The 22,088-nt window shown below is 42.3% G+C and overlaps 1 protein-coding gene across 1 annotated transcript in view; it reads right to left on the bottom strand.

Moving 5' to 3' along the window:
* Positions 1-1,893: 1,893 nt before the first annotated feature.
* LOC306980163 (zinc finger protein 385A-like) overlaps positions 1,894-22,088 on the bottom strand; it is a 31,569-nt gene continuing 11,374 nt past the window's right edge. The window contains exons 2-8 of the mRNA XM_079579423.1: positions 16,056-16,201; positions 13,927-14,037; positions 4,847-4,991; positions 3,465-3,755; positions 2,547-2,728; positions 2,335-2,421; positions 1,894-2,258 (exon numbers count right to left, since the gene is read on the bottom strand). Coding sequence (XP_079435549.1) covers positions 2,040-2,258; positions 2,335-2,421; positions 2,547-2,728; positions 3,465-3,755; positions 4,847-4,991; positions 13,927-14,037; positions 16,056-16,201 — 1,181 coding nt within the window. The 3' untranslated portion in view covers positions 1,894-2,039. The remainder of the gene's footprint in view (positions 2,259-2,334; positions 2,422-2,546; positions 2,729-3,464; positions 3,756-4,846; positions 4,992-13,926; positions 14,038-16,055; positions 16,202-22,088) is intronic.

The following is a 22,088-nucleotide window of genomic DNA, read 5'->3' as shown; positions in this document are numbered from 1 at the left end:
ACATTAAAACTTTCACTACTATTGCTATTGTCTGGCGTCTTCCTGTGTCTGACAGTGAATTAGTCACGAATGGCGTCATGTGTGGTTTATTTCTAAAACATCCACTCTTGCACCAAGTCTTTAAGACGTAATGTTTGCCACTTTTTTTGTTCCTTTTTAGACTTCCTGTTTTGATGCGACAGAGTGTAAATATAGTCCACTAAATACTTACAGGACTAGGAACAATTGCCAGTAACATTTTCGGTACCCCTTTTCTTAGCTAATGGTATAGTCCATTATCATAGACAGCTACTATTTAAATATACCCAACTACTTTGAATAATCCAGCAGGCATTGTGTTGTGATATCATTGTTGCTTTGGATATGTAAAAGTCCTTGCGAATGAGAACAGGTAATAGAGGTAGGGTTTCGAGTCCAGTAATATTGAGGAGATTTTGAAGTTGCTTATAGACTGTGGATGTTCCTTTTCTGTCCAATGATATTTAAGGGAAATAAGGAGATGTTTGAAGTCTTTTATATTCTCCTCCTTCATCTCCGCTTTCCCCGTAGCAGCAGCAGTCCACAGATTGCACCACAGAGAGCCATGATAGTGCTTTAGAGGCTGTGTCCAAATCCACTCCCAAAGCCACTATAATTTACACTAAATCTAGATGTGAATGCGACTATCTTTTTGTCCCATAATCAAAAGTATTGTGTATTAGAACTATTAACAAGATAATATGTTTTTGTCATTCGGCCACTTGTTTTTTCAGGACAAAAGTAATTTTTTGTAATTTTAAAGCTGGATGTCTTTCCTGTCGCAGCTTGATCCATTTGGTGCTTGGAGTCGAGCGATGGCTAGATTCAAACCCGTCACCTTCTGACTCCAGACAAATGTGCCTTTGACCATTGCACAAGTATGTTTTGTTGTTTGAAAAACTCATTATTAAACCTCATTGAAGTATTTGCTACTTCCTGGGGTAACGACTGTTTCCTGTGCTTGTTTTATTCCTATGGAGAGTTAGCCTTAGCTTGTTGAAATAGGCTAATTCAGTATCTTAACAATACATGGCAGAAAACATGGTGTGCCACATATTATGAACTTCTGTGTTTAAAACTGCAGCTGTTTTAAAGGATAAAGTCAATTTTACGCTAACAAATGTTGCCACTACCTGAAATAAGTTTTATGAAACACACTCGGCTTGATGTTTGTTCAAGATTTCTCCTTTTTTCTTTTTGTAGTCTTACTTTCTTTAATTGATGTTAAAATGTGGACAGGAAATAGTGTGTAGAGTATATCTCCGTAGATCCTACACTGGCCAATAGGCAGTTTCCATGCAGAGCCTAGTATTACCAAGGCCATTCCGCCTTTGCTCTGCCCGATCCCATCAGACCTCGGAAGCGAATCAGGGTAGGGCCTAGTTGATTCTTGGATGGGAGACGGCAGGAAGCCATGGGTGAATGTAGTGCGTGAGTGAGTGAGAGGTTGGTGGTGGTCGGGGATGGGCAGCCTCGTTTGCGTCAGTCTACCCCAGGGCAGCTGTGACTACAATAGTACCTTATCATCCCCAAGTTTGGTGTGAGCATCTGGAAAAGCTCTATACTAGGCTAATGCATTACTATTATAATTTTGCATTATTAACACTACTTCATTTTAAGCGCCAACAAAGTTTTGCCACTTGAGTTTAGGGGTGTGCAGTATGGCAAAAACATTTAAGTCACAATTTTTTTTCCGTTGGTCCAGATCACTCATGGGTGCAAGATCAATCAACATCGAATTGAAATTGCAATTTAAATGGTTGCAGTCGGCCAATTACAAGTGTTGCAGATATTATGTTTATATAATGTTCCATGCTTCATGGTGCACTATTTTGTCAAACCTGCTAAACCTGTTGTTTCCACCGCTATGTTATCCTTTCTTTTGTTTTTGCTCCTAGAGAGGGCTGCATTATGGTTCAGCCCGAGTAGTGACTGGGACAGGTCTGTGGACACAGCCTTATGGGAGTCTACGGGCTCTTCCTTCACAGTGTGCTCTTCCCTGCATCCCCCTGTCACATGTGTCAGTACGGGGCGAAGAGGATGGGCCCATGGGTGGTGCGGATGGGTCCCGGGGCAGGTCTCAACAGGCTCAGTGGCGCCCCCTGTAGGAGGTGGTGATGGTGGTGAGGGGCAGCAGGGGGGCGCATAGCCAGCTGGTTCGAAGAGGCAGCAGCCGCCATCGCCGCAGCAACCGCCAGAGGGTTCGCCAAAAGGCCCGCTCCCAGATGTTTTGGAAGTTCCTTTTGAGAAAGTAAAAAGGTTAGTCGGTTAAATGAAATAAAAGTGTTTCTGTTCATGAACATTTGTATTGCTTACCATAAAGTCTGTGCGCTTCTTGTGTCGGCTCAGAAGGGGGTTGGGTTTTCCTGCTACTCCATCCCGATGTCGCCGACTGGATATATGCTGAAAAGTGTCGAAGAACCCGGTGATACAGTTTAAAATACAAAACATTAGAAAAAGAATGATATAGAAAAATAGATTCATAATTAGAGATGAAAATATTTAAAATAAAAAGAACTTGTATAAACCTGTTTGAGCTGTAGTTCAGAGTTGACTCTGACGTTGCAGATCTCACAGTGAAAGGTTCGTTCCTGAGAGTTTGGGTCCGAGCTCTGATCCTGCTCGGGGCCCGTCCTGGGGCTCAGTCGGGGGTACGCTTTGATCGGCCCCAACCCGCTGCGAGCCTCCAGGATTGTTTTGTGTTTGGTACCTGCACACATGTATAATAGTCAGTACAGAAAATGGCATCAAGAATCAATCAAAAATAATGTAGCTCTTGAAATTTTGGCTACATAATGCAACAAGCGGTCAGCATGGCGCCTTGAATTTCGATCAAGCTGATCTCTAAAACGCTCCAGGATCAATTGTTTTGTAGATTTTCTGGGGAGAGGCTCCGTCAGCTTTGAAAACCTTCCAAACATTTGATCCTGGAGAGTCGTAGAGCCCACTGTGATGAAAAGTCACATAAAAAGTTGCATAATGCACCTTTAAAGCATCGTGTATAGCTAAAAAATGTATGGCAAACTAGAATGATGCAATAAATATTTGTATTGCAAAAAAGCCACAATAGACTATATCAAAAAGGCAGGTTTCCATCTGAAGGCGACACAACCTGATAACAAAAACATATAGTAAATTTTAAAAACGCAAACATTTATTTAGGTAATATTTAGTCATGTTAAACTTGTCTTGTTTGTTATTAAAAGAAAATTGCTCTTTTTTCTTTTTTTTGCTGCAAGCACTTGTCATAGTCCTTATACTGAGATTATTATCCTTTTGACCACTAGGAGGCAGTGTTGTCCTTGTAAGAAAAACATCTTTAGCTCCAGCTTGGTGGTTACTGATTTTTTTAATAGCCTCTAGAAAGAGTTGGTCTGCAGCTTATTTCTTTTTTATTTGCATTAATGAACCTGCTGAACCCCGTGAATAGTTGTCATGTGTTGTACCTTTATTGTGTGCCTCCAGCTGTGACAGTGAGTTGACTGCTACTTTGCAGAGGGAGCAATAGAGCAGTTTTTTGGCCTTGTCCTCCTCAGACTCCGCAGAGGAAGGGCTGGGGACCGGGGAGGGGGTGTCCGCTGCACTAGGCGCGTCCGCGGTGGGGTCCACAGGGGGGTTCACGAGGACCGCGGAGGGAGAGCTGGGTAAAGGACAGTCTGTATCTGCGGGACTGAGCTCAGGTGTGGGGAGCTGAGGTGTGGAGGGGCACTCTGAGCTGGGAGAGGGCTGGGAGTCATCTGAGAAGAGAAGAGAGAGATTTGGATGAGCAATTTTAGTATCATAGTATCAGACTTAGGTCTAAGACGTCTGACAACTTTATGAACCTTTATGTATCTGGAAAACATAGTGGCTTGCTAATGCAGTTTTCAAGTGCAATTGTAAAAAACATACATTTAGTCAGTAAGTGCTTCATTTGTCATTGTACTGAGCCGCTGCCACTGAGCCGCTGCCACTGAGCCGCTGCCACTGAGCCGCTGCCACTGAGCCGCTGCCACTGAGCCGCTGCCACTGAGCCGCTGCCACTGAGCCGCTGCCACTGCTGTGGGTCAACCTGACCAGCATGTTTTTGGAGGTCGGGGAAACCAGAGCACTGCCTTCAGTCTCCTCTGATCCTCAACGGTGCACCACCTCCTGGGTTTGTCCCTGTTTCAGCACGTGTGGCTTAGGTGTGAGTTTTGCCCGGATACCTCCTTGTTTGTACCTTTTTTGTTTTCTGTAGCTCCCCTTGTGATGCCTTCACTGTGCTGCAGGTGTGGGGGCTCTTGGTGCTTCTTGTGTGTGTTTCGCTCATAAGCTAGCTGTTTGTTTACTTTTAAAAAGCTTCTCTCTTTGCAGTAAAAAAAAAATCTACCGAACCCGCAAAACATGGAAAAAACTTACAAAAGCATCCAGTAAACCAATGTGGAACACAAAAACCACAAATGCAGTTCACAGAAAAGAGCAAAAAGCACAGCTGTACCAAGAGAGTGGAAGGTTGCTGCTTGTTTACGCGTCACCATCAGTATGGAACTTCTACCTCGGCTCAAACTGCTTACTATTTAGCAAACATACTTGAGTTAAACGTTTTGTAAGAAATTCTACTGTTGTTCCAGATCCGAGCTTGACTGAACGCACAGCTGTGAGACCCACAGATCGTGAGTGGCCATAAAGATCAACAGGTCACAACGGGCCGTTTCCGCATCAGTAAAGGTCAGGACACTGCCTCCACAAAAAGACTGTCCTGCTTTGGGATGCCACATTTTTAGCTTTGAAACATGGGCGCAGTGGAGTTATTTGTGTTTGGATAAACATCAACATTAATGTCCTTCCGTTTAGCAAAAACACTCACCTTGTTTGGGCTCGGGGCTGGGGGGGCAGGGGCAGCTGTCTGGGTTCTGTCGGTCGGCATCTTGGGCTCGTCCGTTCTTGGTCGTCTCGATCCCCTTGACTCTGCGCGCGTGGCGGTTCCCCTTGTAATGGGCTTCAGCCTGGCTCTGCAAGGGAACCAGATTGGCAAATTAGTTGTTTGAAAATGCAGCTCAATTTGAAATGCTTTGACACATCAGAAAAAGCTTCAATTATGAATCTAAAAAAGTTTGACCTGTAAATGAAAGTCTTATTCACCTTATTCCCCCCCACCCACTTTTGCCACTTTGTGCGTTGTCTCGGCACTTCCGTTGTACAGACACTTCCGGTCGAGCGAGAAGCCCGTTCATTTTAACGGAGAACGAGGGAAAATATTCTCCGCTCAAATCTGATGTTTAGTCGATTGATTTGTGTAAAATGGCCGATGTTCATTTGCACCAACATGTCAACATGTCTCTGTGCGGCCTGAAAACGGCTTTGTTTTCGTGTAGTGACTGATTTTATGTGGACTTCTCCAGCCCCATGTAGTCCTTCCATGAGTAACAAAAAAATTAGAGCTTTACTTCAGAAAGATATTGCTACTGTGCCTTATGTCATTCACTACTGGAGGCAGTTTGTACCTGATATCAAATGGACAACTGTATGGACTTTACCTTCTAAATACCTGGTTACAAACAAATTTCGGGATGTGTGTTTTAAACTGCTCCACAGGTGCTTCCCAGCAAAGCATTCTCTACACAAGGACATTGACTGTAGCTGCTCCTTTTGTCATCAGGACAATGAAACTGTCATCCACCTATTTTGGAAATGCCCCTTCACTGTCGCTTTTTGGAAAGACTTTATTCGTTATATACACACTTATATCCTTAATAACTTTTCACTGACATACTCTGATGTGCTTTTTGTTTTTTACAATCCCCGTGGCTCTAAACGAAAAGAATTTTATGTGATAAATCTTTTTATTATTTTTGCTAAATTTCATATTCATAAATGTAAATTTTCCGGTAAAAATCCCCTTTTTTAACTCTACTTGCTCGAAATGATGCAATATAAAGAATCAATACGTTCCTCTTCAAACCCTGAAGCTATTGAGACTCCTGATGCTGTAACCCTTTTTGGGTGCTGCTGCTAAGGGCTGCCTCTGTCATTTTTGTGTCATTTTTTTTTTTTTTTCTTAATTTATTATTTCATTTTTTGTGTAACCCCTGGTATAAATGTTTATACAATTAATATAACTGTTCAATAAAAAAATAAAAAAGTACATTAGTAATTGTGTACAAAACATATAATAATCTTCTCCCTCCTCCCATCCAGGAGCTTTTTGAACACAGGAAAAGTCAGTATAACCTCCGTGGGAACTGCTATTTTCAAAAAAGCAAAAGCTAAAAAGAATAAAAAGAGTGGATGTATTTCTGTAAGAGGTGTTAATCTGAGGAAGATCAGTTAAAACAGTCCCAAACAGTCAACGCTTTCAAAAAGTTGTTTGAAGCTACTAAAATTCAAGAATATATAAGCCTAGGATGAATAAAAGAAGAAAATATAAAGAAAAAAAGACAAAATAATAACGATGACATGATTTAGTTTCAGCTAAATTAACATATAACCAATGTATGTATACATATTTGTTGGATACATGCTTGTTTCTCTTCTGTTTGACACTTGATATTGTTCATTATTAATGTTTGTGTTTTGTTTTTTTTCTCTGGTGGAAGTCTGTAAACTGGGTTAGGCGTAATAAGTTTTCACTTCAGCCTAAACCCTTTCAGTCGTGTTGTACACAAAGAATTGGAAATGTTTTTATGTTTAAAGGAATGAACTGACCAAATAAACTACGACTACTACTAAGTGAAAAAAAATAAAAATGTTAACACATAGGAGAAAAGGGGCGGGCACAATTCATGGACTGTTTCCCTCCACTCATTAAAAAAAGTAATTATATTCCGATGGAAACAAACTCTCTGTCTGTCCCAATAATCCGGCCAAACTTGTAGCATTACAGCTTTTTCAACTACACGTGTTAATGTTGGAAATTAAATCGCAGCATCAAAAGCAACCAGCCATTTCTATCAGCTCTAAACCTCCTGTTCACTAGTTTAAGTCTGCTCCTTCATCAAAGCGAATGGGAAAGGCCTCTACTTCAGCAATCAAGCCACAGTTTCTTTGATTGTGAAGGGCCGTGTAATTAGCTGGATTTCTTCCCCTGTTCGCTAAGTGCGTCTTGGTGCCGTCATTTGGTTTTAGAGGCTTGAAGCGTCTACTGTGATGCCGCTGATGATGATGATGATGATGAGGCTGTCAGTGGAGATTAGCCTTTCGAACATTTTGCTCTTCAGTTCTTCTGCAATCACTCGAGGGGCCTGCTGGGATGGTTACAGAGAGGAGGGGATTATGGGCAATGCAGTTCTGCTTCGGTGACAAGTGACACTGGATGCTCAGTAAGGAAGGCGATTTTGTTGAGATACTGTTTAAATGTAGCTTAAGTTAAAATTTCCATTGCAGACATTTAAGCTAAATTTTGCTGCACTCCTGCCAACAAAAATATAGAAAGTTGAAACACTTTCCGTTAATAAACAAATCATCCAGTGCTGCCAGATCATACATTAGGTTTCTTTCTTGGTTGTACAGTATAAGAAGGAGTCATTTCCAAGCTGCTTTGCATGCATTTATTAGCGCTAAACCTAATTCATTAAGCCCCCCATGGTGCTTGTACAGTGAAGACGACAGTATGTAGAGGGAGTGCTCTGTGGCATCGAGCTGCATGGATTAGCTGTGTTCAATATATCCATAAGAGGAGCAGGGATCGCTGTTGCTGTACAGCCTTTATGTTAGGTCTTTGTCCAACAGATTTCGGCACGGACAAAGGTGACACAGATGTGCCTCATTTCTGATTTCAAGTGAAGCTTTTGGAATTGGAGTATATATGTCAGTCTTCTCACAAATGTGAGTGCTCGTAGATGTGTTTAAAATGCGCACCATGAACCCAGTCTTGATTTTAAAATGTAAAAGAACAAATGAAGTTTGAATAGTCATTTATTGGTAAACACTGTGTTGGGTACAAGTACGGGGCTCAATGAGGTGCGATCATTGCAGTCCTGGGACATGCTTGTGTAACGCCCATTGGCATTAGCTGCATACATGAGAAGGACCCATATAGCCCCTGTGCTTATTGGTGATGACAGCCAGGCAGATATAGAAGCGCCAATGTAACACAACTCCTGCTCCCCAATGTCCCGCAGTTAGAGATGAGACAACTGTACAACATAACTGCAAACGCAAGCCTCATGCTTGGATTGATTGAGTGATTTTGTTCAGAAGCATGCCGCCACCTGTAGCACATGTCTTTTGCGATTTCCAAGGACCTTGATTCATATACGTATTAATCTGAGCTTTTCATGATCTTTTTCCCTAAGACATCTCGCTGATGTCTGCATGGTAACGACAGCGCACACTGTATGCTGCTTATTTCCCAATCGGGATGAATGAAGTGTCTCTCTAGAATTGCATATCCAGATTTGTTTTGTTTGATCATGTTTGAGTAAGCCTGCATATTCAGTCCGTCTCCCTCCCTCCTGCTTCACCTGGGCTTGCTCGGATGATTCTGGCCCTCAAATTTTCTCCATTAAAAAGCATGTCTAGATGCCGTCTTTGCCTTTTTCAGTTCCAAACTTAATGAAGTTAATTTTTGTGTCGAGCTTCTCACCTTGTCCAGCTTAGCGAATTGTCTTAAATTTACGATAAGTCATGAACTAAATGAAAATATTAACTTTAATTTCGAAAAAAAAATGCTGTGCAGCCAATGGCCTAGTCCAGTGGTTCCCAAAGTGCGTGTCGGGACCCCCTGGGGGGCCGAGGGATACTGAATTATGTGTGAGTGGATGTATGGTGGTGGTCAGAGGGTCCGGTCCGTTGGCGCAGACGTGTGCAGTCGCGACTGCGCTTCTGTCAGTCAACGTAGTTTTCCACCACTGAGTATGGAGGGAATGTACAATTGTCTCATGGAAAGCGCTTTGTGACTATGTCTGTGAAAGGCGCTATATAAATAAAGATCTTCTTCTTCTTCTTCTTCTTCTTCTTCTTCTTCTTCTTCTTCTTCTTCTTCTTCTTCTTCTTCTTCTTCTTCTTCTTCTTCTTCTTCTTCTTCTTCTTCTACAACTACTGAAGTGGGGGTTGCAAGATAATTGCGAGACAATATTTTATTATAATTTTTGACTCAATTTAATTTCTGATCAAATTTGATGTATTTTTGATTGAAAACAGCATAGTTTAGTGAAATTAGACAAACTATCAGCCTGGCCGATATATTGACCGAGTAATTTAATGTAGTTTTTTCTCTCAAATAGCATGTAGTCAACGTCTTAATCCCCACCTTAAACTGAGCACATTTTCTCTTGTTTCGCTTTACCCAAATCTAAAAGCAAAAAAGTGGCAAAAGAAAAACGTGCTGGAAAAGCAACAACACGATACAAAAGTGACAAAAACACACGACTAAAGAGTGAGGAGGGGATAAGAGGCTAAATATGTGTTATTACAGTAAATGCTTCAATCATAGAAGTATATAGAAATATAAATAATAGAGCTCGACCGATGTGGGTTTTTCTAAAGCCGATGCCGTGCATTGGGGATTTTGATTGGCTGATGATTGGCTGATGCACTGCTAATATTTTTTGCCAAATCTTTTCAAATGCCTCATCATAATCATGATGCTTCTAAAAGTGTCAGTGTTGAACTGCGGCAGCAGGGGGCGCTGTATGAGGGGCATAGGGCTGATTTATTCAGGACATTCATGTTTAGTAGGTACTTCCAAGGGAGCTTGTTTGAAATTATACGCAGAAGTCTCCAACATAAAATATATAAACTAGGTGTACAAACTTGTGACTGATTTTCACTGCAATGTTTTCTCGCCCCCTGAGTCCTAGGAAGTTATGGGAGGGAAGTTGCTATCTCTTTCGGTTCCGATGTCAGCCGATATTGAAACTACCCAAATATCGGCAGAGGTCGCACTGTCCCTGAACCAACCTTCTTCTTACAAGCTACATATTCCCCCCCCCCTGTATCAATCTATTCCAGGGAAAGCGGTCAACCCTCAGTCAAGTCTTTGATACTTTCACTTGACACTTGGAGTGCCCTTCATTGTCAGGCTCCAGAAAATCAATGCGTCCGTCCAGTAGAAAGAGCCTGACAGACGCATGAAGCCAAAACCACAATCATGCAAGCTTCTTCATCCTTATGTGCTCTTTCTAACATCCGCCGTGATACAGAGACCTGTGGAAAATCCAGGATTAGGACAAATGAAGAGAGAGGGAGAGAGGAGACTAAGAGCAGAGAAGAACGGGAGAGAGTCTGTGTCCCCGAAACGCTTTCCCCTCTCTGAGCAGGATGTGCTTTGATGTTTTATCAATAGAGCGACAAAGGGACACAGAGAGAGAGAGAGAGAAATATGTGGCGTGTGGCAGGAAACGAGGGAGGAAAGAGAGGAGAGGAAGCAGCTGATACACTTTCCCCTGTACACTGTATATAGGCATTAAGCAAAAGACGGCGCAGTTTGAAAGCCACAGCAAACCTATCACAATTTGAGTATTTATGAGGTGGCAGGTCAGACAGTTAGGTACATGTGCAGCTGAGGAGTGGAGTTTTGACCTGTAAGAGTGAAGAGACGATTGAAGAGAGAGAGAGAGAGAGGGAGAGAGAGGGAGAGAGGGATGTCCATAGTGCGACTGCAGTGCATGACGTCAGGGTTGCAGCAGTGGCTAATCTGTCCCGTCTCATTGTTAAAAAGTACAACTACAGCATGGGAGGGTGAGAGTGGAGTCTGAATCTATCTTGCTTTGTCTGAGTTTTTCAATTATTAATATGTGTTGAATTCATTAAAAGACGCAGAGTTAAATGCCGTATGAATATTGATTTGAAAGTTCGACTAAACTCGGGACTAAAGCAGTGAGTGTTTAGTGCTCTTGTCTCACTGCAAGAATGTCCAGGGTTAGATTCACGGGCGTTGAGGCCTTTTGGGTGAAATTTGCTTAAGTGTTTCTTCTGTGTGCTCCGGTTTCTCCCTTCAACCCCTCCAGGTTTCCCCTGTGGCATTTTAAGGATGGGGAGGGAAAATGTTCTTGCAGGGTCATCAAGTCAATAAAGTAGATCTTACTCTAGACCATTTCAATTTTCTGGTTTAAAATTACAACCTTTTTACTGCAACGCCAAAATAGATTCAATACTAACTAAAGAAAAAAGAGAAAAGAATCTCCTCATAAAGCGAAGTGGTTTGAGCGGGTCTTGAGTGCCGCAGTGTAGGCAGCAGAAGAGGTCCTCCATTATTAAAGATTGTCCACGTCTCTCGGGTTACTCAGGACATCTGCACAGCACAGGCTTCACACGCAGGCACACACACAGGTGCTCGATATACAAACCATGCGTACTGTTCAGCTATAGCATGTAAACGTGTGATAGTAAATGTATCAGGTTTGTGTTTAGTGCAGAAGGGTAAAGTACTTTCAGTTTTGCTGTCAGTCACTTACGGTGCCTAACATTTAAGGCGAGACACTGCAGGTGAATAGGGAAAAAATGTATATTTACAGATATCAATTTGAAACTGTTGCTGTAGATCACTGGCATAAATGTGAGAAAAAAAATACTTTTCAAGTTTTCTGTCATTTTATCTTTTCACATAAGAACAAGGTGTTTTATGCCTAAAAATGTCCCAAATTTCCCATCTTTTCGGTGACGAAATCTGAATAATGGATAGAGCTACATTCAAATTTATGGTTTCATTTTATTGATAAATGAGTTACCAAGACTTTTTCAGAGGGGATTTAGGATTTCTTTTTAGTTTTAAAATAAGCTGTTTTTTAGTGGAAAAATGTGTAAAAATTTCATTTTCGCCTTACTTTTTGACATTCAAAACTCAATAAATGGAGTTTAGGGATTAGATAATAAAAAATCCTTCTGAAAAAATCTTCCAAATATTGTTCAGTCCAAGGCTGGAAAATGTGAAGTCTTTAGGTCCGACTGACGTGGACATAGTGTCGCTACAATGTCCGAAAAATGTGTTTTGAGAAACAGGCCCTTGAATTTGCCTTGTCCCATATAAGTCTATGGGGGAACATTGAATCAGTGCAATATTTAAACATGTTATTGTGAAAATTAGGCATATTTTCTGTTTCCGGGTGAAAGCTTGTATGTTCAGAGACCAATTTGGCCCCAAAACTGAATTTTTTTAAGTTTTGCCTGTAGTGTCTCCCCTTAACACGTCGCCTCTAATGTATTCATTTAAAAATGTATGGAAGTGACATTTAAAAGAGACATTTAAAAATGTAAGCTTAGTACTATTATACAATATCCTCTCCAGTTCAGATAAACAGAAAACAATCATTCACTGTTTTAAAGACAATAATCCATCACAGGACTGATTCTGCTGCTCTGTTTCCCACAGGGACTAAGGATTTCCTAGCATGCCTTTAGCTGAAAATAAAAGCTTTTTTTTAAACACTGTATTATAACTTCATATAATGTCATTCCCATGACTAGTTTTGCCAATACTAATAGTAATTGTCATGTTGACCTATTCAAAAACATCACAAAAACATGATGTTATTTATGTTTGCATTTCTTTTAATGATCCAATATGAAAGCAGACTGAGCCGCACACTTGGCTCTAAGGGTGAACTCTGCAGGGGCTACTTCACTACTGCCACAGTCCCAACAGAAGCTCCCAATCAGGTCCTAATTCGTGCTAAGCCATCCTCCAGTAGTTACAACTTGTGAACTGTAAAGAAACTTGAGCTTGTGTCCTCATCTGCAGCTTAAGGCGACCCAAGTACGACCGAGCACATCCTACAGCCATTACCTTTGAAAGATGAAATATGACGAATATTATCTTAGACTGCAAAAATTAATCTTGGAAAAAAGGGATTAAGGGAATCTAGCATGTTTTTTCCCAAATAACCCGATAATGATTTCATTATTGAGGATTCTGCCAACATAAATAACACATAGGGAGCAGATGAATGGACTTTTCCCCATTTCCACATTTTGAAATCTTAATGGCCATGGCAGTAATTCCCATCTGTCATCACTGCAGCCACATGTATGAGAACAAACGTGGAGTATATCCTAGCTATAACAAACACATCACTTGCTGGCTAGCTCCCATAATGGTAAAACTGGTCCGGGTATTTCAGAGCCCTAACAAATGTCAAATCAGTTCACACTTTAAAAGCCGCTGCTCAGACTCCCGTCCTGTGCCAGTCGGTGTAACCCAGGAGCCAATCTTAAATGTCCACATCATGAGTTACGACTTATTTGTGTTTCATCTTCACTTCACACCAGCGCTGTTTTAATGAGGCCACTCAAATCACAGAGCTAATATTTCAACACTGGCTTCGCTCTCCCCCCCTCTCTCTCTTATGTCCTCTGCCGTGTTCAGGAGAAGTGCTGGCTGTCAAAAGTAAATTCCTCAAATGTACCTTGTCAGCATCGAAGGCGTTAAGGTCAAGATCAAGTTAAAATGATTGGTTTCAATATACACAAACTCCAATCAGCCTAATGCGCCTTATAAAGACTATCAACAACTTTACAGGACTCTAATGTGAATATAGAATATACAGTAACAACAATGGTAACAATGAAGGTATGAGGTTGTGCCAGATGAGACGTTCCTGTAACATTTAAACCGAAAAGATTCTGGTTTGAAGGATTTTTGCTCTTTCTCCCCTACAAAGGTCTTCCTAAACTGTTGTTTAGAGCTCTAACCCCAGATCTACAATGATGTTTTGGTGAGGAGACTGTGAGGGATTTTGAGGTGTGTTTGGAGAAGCCATTTGCTTTTTAACTTCCACAGATAGATAGTGTTACGTTTTCTACCAGAATTTGTTGGAATTTAATTGAATGGATTAGATAGATTGCCACGGGCTGCAATACAACCCCAAAGGATGATCGATCCTCCCTCATGCTTAACAGATATTTGCCGACTTTCATTCTGAAAAAAGGACTTTGGGGAATGTTCTCTCTGATTGTGTTCTCAAGGATTGTATCTATATGACCAGGTCTAGAAAAGGTTACGCTCCCTACCTCAGAGTTGAAGCGGATCTGGCAGACGTTGCAGGAGATGATTGGTCGTTTGGTTTTGAGCAGCGGCGGCCCGAAAGTGTGCGTCATCACTGCCTTCTGCACCGGGTCCATCTGAGGAGAGGCATCAAACATTCAGTGAGACGCCAACCCAGGGCTATGACCAACTGACCGTAAGCATGGTCTGATATCAAAATACCAAATTCCCTGTTCAGAGAAAGATGTTGCAGATGTTTTTTCAGCACTAAAATGTCCCTCGCTACATAGCCAACCGAGTTCAGAGTTATGTTTGTGATCAGTGGCCTCTTGCTGTTGTCCTCAGTGTGTTGACAGCAGTTTTGCTTCGCCACAGGAACTCTGCACTTACGCATTTAAATTACAGTCTTTATGTCACGCTGCTAAAACAAGCCATTGTTTTATTTTCAGTATGTGCTATGTTCACTTTTATTACACTTTTTCTATAGGCATTGTCTTTTATTAACATTTTACAAAAGGGGCGAGCAAGCAAGGGGCCAAGTAAGTTCCTATGTGCTCCGAGGTTTACTTTAAATGCAGGCTTGATGCATAAGGTGTTAAAGTGTGGTCAACCAAGCAGTGTCGCAATGCACTTTATAAATCAGGGCTGCGTCCATTAATTGATTGTAGCTGGTTAACACACGAGAGGGGGCTTGCGTGTCTTTCACTCCTCGCCATCCCGCCAAGCCCCCACATAGAAAGAAGCACGTGTAAACACAAGTGGATCAGAATAGTTCATCTCTTTACGCTTCGACACCGGGTTAGTTAGACTTGGATCTGACTTTGAACACGGTGAGAAAAGGAGGCTTAGTTCGCGGCTATAATCAGGTGTTGTGGGCTGGTTTGCCTGTCGCTAATGCAGACGAAGTCTCTCTCTCTCTCTACAGCGTGTGTCCTGAAGCCGGTTTGTCGCCGCGGTGACCTTCACATGAAACCCAATCTGGAAATGAGAGGCGCAGGAAAGTGCTGATGCGGCGCGGGCCTCCTATAGCATCGATTAGCTGTAAGTCATTTTATTGCAGTAAAACACTCGCCGGGGCATTGCTCAATTATGCTGAAGCCATGAAGAGAGAGTCAACAGCCGTCCGCGTATTATTTTAGATCAGGCAAACTGTAAAGACTATATGCTTTCTAGTTTTGGGTCAGGGCCACATTCTCATTGAATGCGGGTTGTTTTTTGTCAGGTGTGTTATTAAAATGGCGGCGCAAATACTATACCTCAGTGTGGCCTCAGTGTGGTGCCCCTCGGAGACGTGGTGCCCTACGTTATCAGCGTGTTGCTCTCTTTCTCTCTCTCTCTCATTCTCCTCTGAGAAGCAGGTGAGGGAGGGGCGAGTTGGGCTCATGGGGCCCTTTCAGGTAATATGCGTCGGCCAATTGTCGTTGCACCTTGTCACTGTTGCTGCAGTGACTTTATTCTCTTGGTCGTTTTTGTCAAATCCGTTGGCCCTCTGGGGGCCCCTGCTGGCTTGGGGGCCCCAGGCAGCTGCCGACCTTGCTTAATGGCAGGCTTACGCCCCTGGCCAGGACTAAACCAGGTCCTATCCACAACTTGGTGGTTGGTGGTTTGCTCACTTGTCTCACAGTAAGACAAGGGCTTCATTCTCGGGGAAGTTTCAGGACTTTCAGGGTAGAATCTGCATGTTCTCCCCTTGTCTGTGCGGGTTTCTAGTGGTACTCCTGTTACAACTGCAGATAGTTAATTCTGTTGTGATCTTTTTGTTGGTGAGCTTAAAGGAATAGACTAAGCTCTGTACAGTAAAGTGAAGATATTACTGCGCGGATGTTGAACTACTCCTGGTATTATTATGCCTTAGTCACTGGTGAAGATACAAGGATTACTCAAAGATGCACTAGTAGCTCGAAACACAACTCCAAGTATGTTTTTTTTGAGACAACAAAAACACATAACTTGGACATAACTTCTCCTTTAAATAACTTTCGCTGAGCACCTTTTACTTTAATTGGAGAAGTCTTTGACCAGTTGTATCTGTACTTTCACTTTAGTGATGAGCCAACACTGCACAATAGATATCCTGAACACTGCCCCAAACACTTTCTAATTAGGCCGTATAGTCAGTGTGCACTTAAAGTTGAGAGTCACCCGTTAAACTCACAGTGTTGAAGTTGTGGAAGAGGCCGATGGAGGCGGGATGGGGCGACTCCAGAGGAAACTGCAGGAAAGTCTTCATGTCCAGAGGAGGAGTCAGGACCGCTGGGCTTCGGAGGAAAGCGGGGACCGGCCCGGGACGGTTTATTCCTCCTGAGACAGGGGGGAAGAAAGACAGCAGGTTAGAGACCACACTGGCATTAAGGAAGACCTGGCTTTACTTAGACTAAACTATCCTCCAAAAATAAAACTAGAGTGCTGTGAAAAAGTGAGTGCACCGTCTGGAATTTCTCACATTTCTGCCTAAATTGGTCTCTAATAGTGGTCCGATTTTCATCAAAATCACAGGAACGATTAAACAGTGTCTGCCTGAACTAATACCACCCAAACATTTACACATGATGATTATTTTTATTGGCCGTAACATGTAAACATTCACAGGAGAGGGAGGAATAAGTGAGTACACCCCCTGAATCTCACAGAACTACAGCAGTTTTGTAAACAGGAATGGTCCAAGACTCATCCTGATCATTGTGAGCGTCTAATCAGCAACTACAGAAAAGGAGTTATTGCTGCAAAAGAAAAATGAATTCACAAGGTTTTCACAATATTTTGCAGAAAAACCTGAGTGATTTACAACAGCGTGTGAATAAGTAAGTATTAAACAGCAGGCTGACATTCTTTTTACAGCAATAACTGCTTTTCTGTTGCCGATTAGACGCTCACAACGATCAGGATGAGTCTTGGACCATTTCTCTTTACAAAACTGCTGCAGTTCAGTGAGATTCAGGTGGTGTACTTACTTATTCCTCCCTCTCCTGCGAATGTTTACATGCTGTGGCCAATAAAAATATGATGAAAAAAATGTATATGTTTGGGTGGTATGAGTTCAGACACTGTTTCATCATTCCTGTGATTTTAATAATAATAATAATAATAATGCGTTGGTTTTATATAGCGCTTTTCTGGACAAACAAAGACACTTTACAATGAACTATTCGTTCACTCCATACTCGGTGGTGGTAAGCTACTATTGTAGCCACAGCTGCCCTGGGGTAGACTGACGGAAGCGAGGCAACCAGTCTGCGCCATCGGCCCCTCCGACCACCACCAACCACTCACTCACGCATTACATTCGCTAGGCTTCGTGGTGTTACCAAACGGTCTCCCATCCAAGTACCGACCAGGCCCTTCCCTGCTTAGCTTCCCAGGTCTGACGGGATTGGGCAGAGCAAAGGCGGTATGGCCACAAAATCGGAAAATCGGAACACATTTATTGAGGCAGAAATGTGAGAAATTCCAGACGGTGCACTCACTTTTTCTCGGCACTGTATACATGCTGTGACATGTGCGTTAAAATGCATGTAGCTCAAGCAATGCAAATTACAAATATTAACAGTGTTCTGTAATCCAACACTGCACATGACATTTCTTCTGAAAAACATACACTGAGACACAACACACTGGTGTGTCTTGCCCAAACGCATGCCAGTAAAAAGTAAATAAATCACACTGGTAAAAAAACACGTTGTTGCTCTCGCTAATGAAACCCGTTAAAGTGGCTTTGTTATCCTTCACACAATTGCAATTAAAATATGATAGCACCACTTTTCTTTGTCTCCCTCTCTCCCCCCGCCCTCCCCCCATCTCTCCTTGATGCTGGTGTGTATGTGTATGTGCTGGGCAGAGGACTATAAGCAGCTTAAAGCCGCACAGCTGGGAACCACAGATAGCGGCTCGTCTCTCGCCCAGCGCCGTTTTCTGCCACTACTTCACGCTTTTCTTACTCTGTCTGCCAGAGCTCCTCACTGCGGCAGCACTTCAAAACATGCACACTGCAAAAACGGGATTCCAGCATGTATTTAGAACAAAAATATGTTGTTTTGAGTCATTTATTTTCTTGAAGACATTATATACTTTAACTTGTTTCCAATTCCTGAACTCATTGACCAGAAAAAAAAATTCTTAGGATGAAGGAGTAATTGTAACGCTTTGAGAAGCTTTTACCATGCCGGGGAAGCATGCCACTAATGTCTGGTAACTTCCTGCCTGCACATCTGATGCCCTCCCTGTTACAACCATGTTCCTATCCCAAAACAAATATTAACGCAACTTAAGCTTTTGTCAGCAGGTGAAAGTGCATAAAACTGGGAACCTCATCTCCTTGCGCCGGTCTCTGAAGCTGTAAAACCACCATTAGACTCCCGGCTCCAAATCTGGCTGTTCACAGTAAATCTGAATAATCTCTCCCAGCAGATTATATGTAATTGTCAACCTTTATTACCGCCCAGCTCTGTGATGACTGCTTAATTTCAGTCTCATCTCCGCCGAACAGCCGAGCACTTGTCAAAAGGAAACGGGGGAAGAATAAGCTATTTCGGTGAAGAGAGAGAGAGAGGGAGAGAGGGGAGGCTTGGGGACATAACGGATGTGCTGTCAGGATGGGGAATAGACGGTGGAGAAAGCACTGTCAAGAGTCCATTGCCTTTTCTTTTTTTTTTTTTTTCGTCATTGGAGTGCGGCTGCCTTAACACAACATGATGGCGATGTCCTTGGGGCTTGCTTCAATCTTTTGGCCAAATATTGCAAGACTTTCTGCTTTCTAGGGTTGCTGCAGCCTTCAGTGCATTGGTGTTGGTTTCAGACGTCCCCTTGTATATCTGGGCTGCAAAGAGTATACAGCTTGTGGTTGTAATAATCTAAACATCGTGAAGCGTTGTTAAATAGTTGCAGAGGACTGATAATTGGGTAAATGAAATGTTGACACTTGCTTTTGTCATGAATGTTGCTCACATAGCCCAAACGCATAGATTTACAACATGCCTCGGCCTCGCAGAGAACAGGAGCTGCATCAATATCCTTTTTCCTGGAGAGTTTTTCAAAGGCACGGTTCTGGTAAATCAGCAGCTCATTTTACGCCGCGTTACACGAAGGTCAAACCAACGGCCACAAGTTCCACTGCTGCGTTTCAACCAGGACTGGCAGTGAAATGGCTTTCGAATTCGGGCTAAACCAAGTGCAAGCCAGGTCTGAACAGGGGCTTAAGAAGAACCAAGGCCATCTCAACCACGAGCAGCAAGGTCAAACAATTAAATGCATGAATGAGGTGTAAGACAGCCCTGAACCACGTCTCTAAGTAAGAACTAAAGCCGTAAACCAGGTAAAACGGACGCAAAATGAACCGCAATCAGGAGCAACGGGATCAGCTCTAAACCAGGACTAATGTTTTACCATGTTCACACTTGGTCTGCTTGAATGCATGTGTTTCCCTGGAAAATCATCAAAGCCCAGGCTGCCAAGGAACCAATGGAGCCAAATAGACCAAAAAAATCACAGTTTTTAAATGGCGTAAGAGACGTATGTGCATCTAGCAGGAGCGTGTTAGTAAAAGTTAGTGCAAATCCAACAGGCCTAGATGTAGTGACATTGCAACAACACAGCGTAGAGTCGACCAACACAACACAGATGTCAGCTAAAACTGCAGAGGTCTGCCTGTTTATATTGCTGCTTTTAACTTGATGCTTTACTCATTCTTTGTGAAAGTCGGCCGTAATATTAAGGTCTACTTCCTTGTTTCTATTGTAGACATAGGTTCATGAGCCTTGATGTTTCACCTCTCATCCAAGAAGCTTCGTCAACTTCTCTGATGAGCTCTGGCCACAGGCAGATCTTTTAAAACTTGTCCTAGTATCAACATTTATGTTGGAAAAGCTACTCTCAGCCTATTGAAAATCTAACCTTTTTTGTTCAGTCTCCACAACCTTGCCCTCACTTGATCACTGCTCGTTACCCATGGATCTGCCCAGGGGTTGGGGTGGAGCAGGCAGCTGTACAGCGGAGAAAGGTTAAATATGAGACCCCCTTTTGAAGAAGGTGAAGCTCACTCTCAAAACAGTGAGTTTGCTAGTATTAAGAATACATATAGGTGGCATTAGGACGAGGTGATCCTTCCCATCGGTCTTTAAAAAGTCTGTGGCAAGGTTCGTCAGCGGCCCTTATCCAAGAGTGTGTTTGCACATTTCCTGTCTATTCTGCACACCCTGAGTGTTTCTGAGAGCTGAATGTAACAAGTGAATTTCTCCATTGTGAGATCAACAAAGGCTTATCTTATCTTAATGTTACAGATGACTTTCACCAATAATTCACACAGTCTAAAGTTTAGTGCTGCGATATTTACCCTTTAACTACAGAGTATAGATGATGCGTCAAGAACCTTTGCCTATGGTGGGCCACTCCTTTCACAAATATCTTTCTTGTTTCTTTCTAATATTGGCATACTGCCCCCTGCTGGCTGATGTTGTTTCTGCTGCCTATGAACGTGATCCAGACTGATGACGGATACGCATTAACCAAGTGGACTGTGTTAAAGAATTAACAATGGTGTTCGAGAGGATGGATGAAAAATAGGCAGCAGTCTGGATGTCTTATACAGGAGAAGTTGAGACATGAACTCGAGACATTGCGCTAGTCCTACCATTCAAGTCTGTCCATGCTTCCAAAGAAAAAAGAAAAAAAAAAGAAAAAGAAAAGGGATGAATACCCTCTCAGAGCGTCATACCGATGCGCAGGCAACATTCAGTGGCTGAGAGTGGGCGCCTGAGCACCACAGTCAAGGCTACGACAGAGATACACTGCGTTCCAAATTATTATGCAAATGACATTTTTCTCTGATTTTCTAAATTGTCAACTCAAATGAGAGTCAGCATAATTTTCAAGTCTTTAACTGGTAGAGGATCATTTAAATGTGGTGGAAAAAATTTCCTAGTGATAACAGTGTTTTTTTCAAAAATAAATATAGTAAAAACCTCAAAATCTACTGTTCCAAATTATTATGCAACTCATCGTTTCAATATATTTTAAAGCTTGTAATTAACTGAAAATGGTCATTTGTTGTATTTGTAGCATTAGGAGGTCATATTTACTGAACTCAAAAGTTATTTCAATCAAAAAAATATTAACAGGTCAAGTTATATTTTACCATAGGAGCCCTTGTGTGATAGCAGCTTCAAAATTCTTAAATCCATTAAACTTGTGAGTTTTTGGACAGTTTCTGCTTGGATTTCTTTGCAGGATGTTAGAATAGCCTCCCAGAGCTGCCGTTTGGATGAAAACTGCCTCCCACCCTCATAGAAGTTTTTTTTTGTTGAGGCTCCAAAGGTTCTCAATAGGGTTGAGGTCAGGGGAGGAGGGGGTCCACATCATGAGTTTCTCTCCTTTTTTGCCCATAGCAGCCAGTGATGCAGAGGTTTTCTTTACAGTATGACATGGTGCGTTGTCATGCATGAAGAGGATCTTGTTCGGGAAAGCACAGCTCTTCTTTTTGTAGCATAGAAGACAGTTGTCAGTCAGAAACTTCACATATTTTTCAAAGGTCATTTTCACACCTTCAGGGAGCCTAAAAGGGCCTAATGGGGCCGACCAGCTCTCTCACCATGATTCTGGCCCAAAACATGACTCCGCCCCCTCCTTACTGACGTCACAGCCTTGTTGGGACATTGTGGCCATTCACCAACCATCCACTACTCCATTGATTTGACCATCCAGGGTCACACGGCCTCATCAGTGAACAAGACTGTTTGAAAATGAGTCTTCATGTATTTCTGAGCCACTGCAGCCGTTTCTGTTCATCAGCTTCAATGAACAGTTTAGGGGAGGCCCGGATAGAAGGTTTATGCACAACTGCAGCCTCTGGAGGGTCCTACATCTTGATGTTCGGGAGACTCCAGAGGCACCAGCAGCTTCAAATACCTGTATGCTGCTTTGTAGCATCTGTTCTCTTAATCTGATGTGTTTTTCTGGCAGAAACCGTCCATATTGTGCCATTATCTGCACAAAACCGTGTGTGATCTGAATCATCCACAAATCTCTTATCTGTACGATGATTACGCTTAATCTTTCATGAATATCAAAGGTTTTCACAACTAGACCAAGGCATTCAACTATTTCACGCTTTTCATCAGCAGAAAGACCCTTTTTCTTTCCCATATTGCTTGAAAATGATGATCTGCATAATAAAGTGGAACACCCTTTTTCAGAAGTT

This window comes from Gobius niger, assembly GCF_951799975.1.
Source record: "Gobius niger genome assembly, chromosome: 20".
In the NCBI taxonomy this organism is placed as follows: Eukaryota; Metazoa; Chordata; class Actinopteri; order Gobiiformes; family Gobiidae; genus Gobius; species Gobius niger.
Note: the sequence above shows the minus strand (reverse complement) of the source record. Positions and strands in the feature narration are given on the sequence as shown.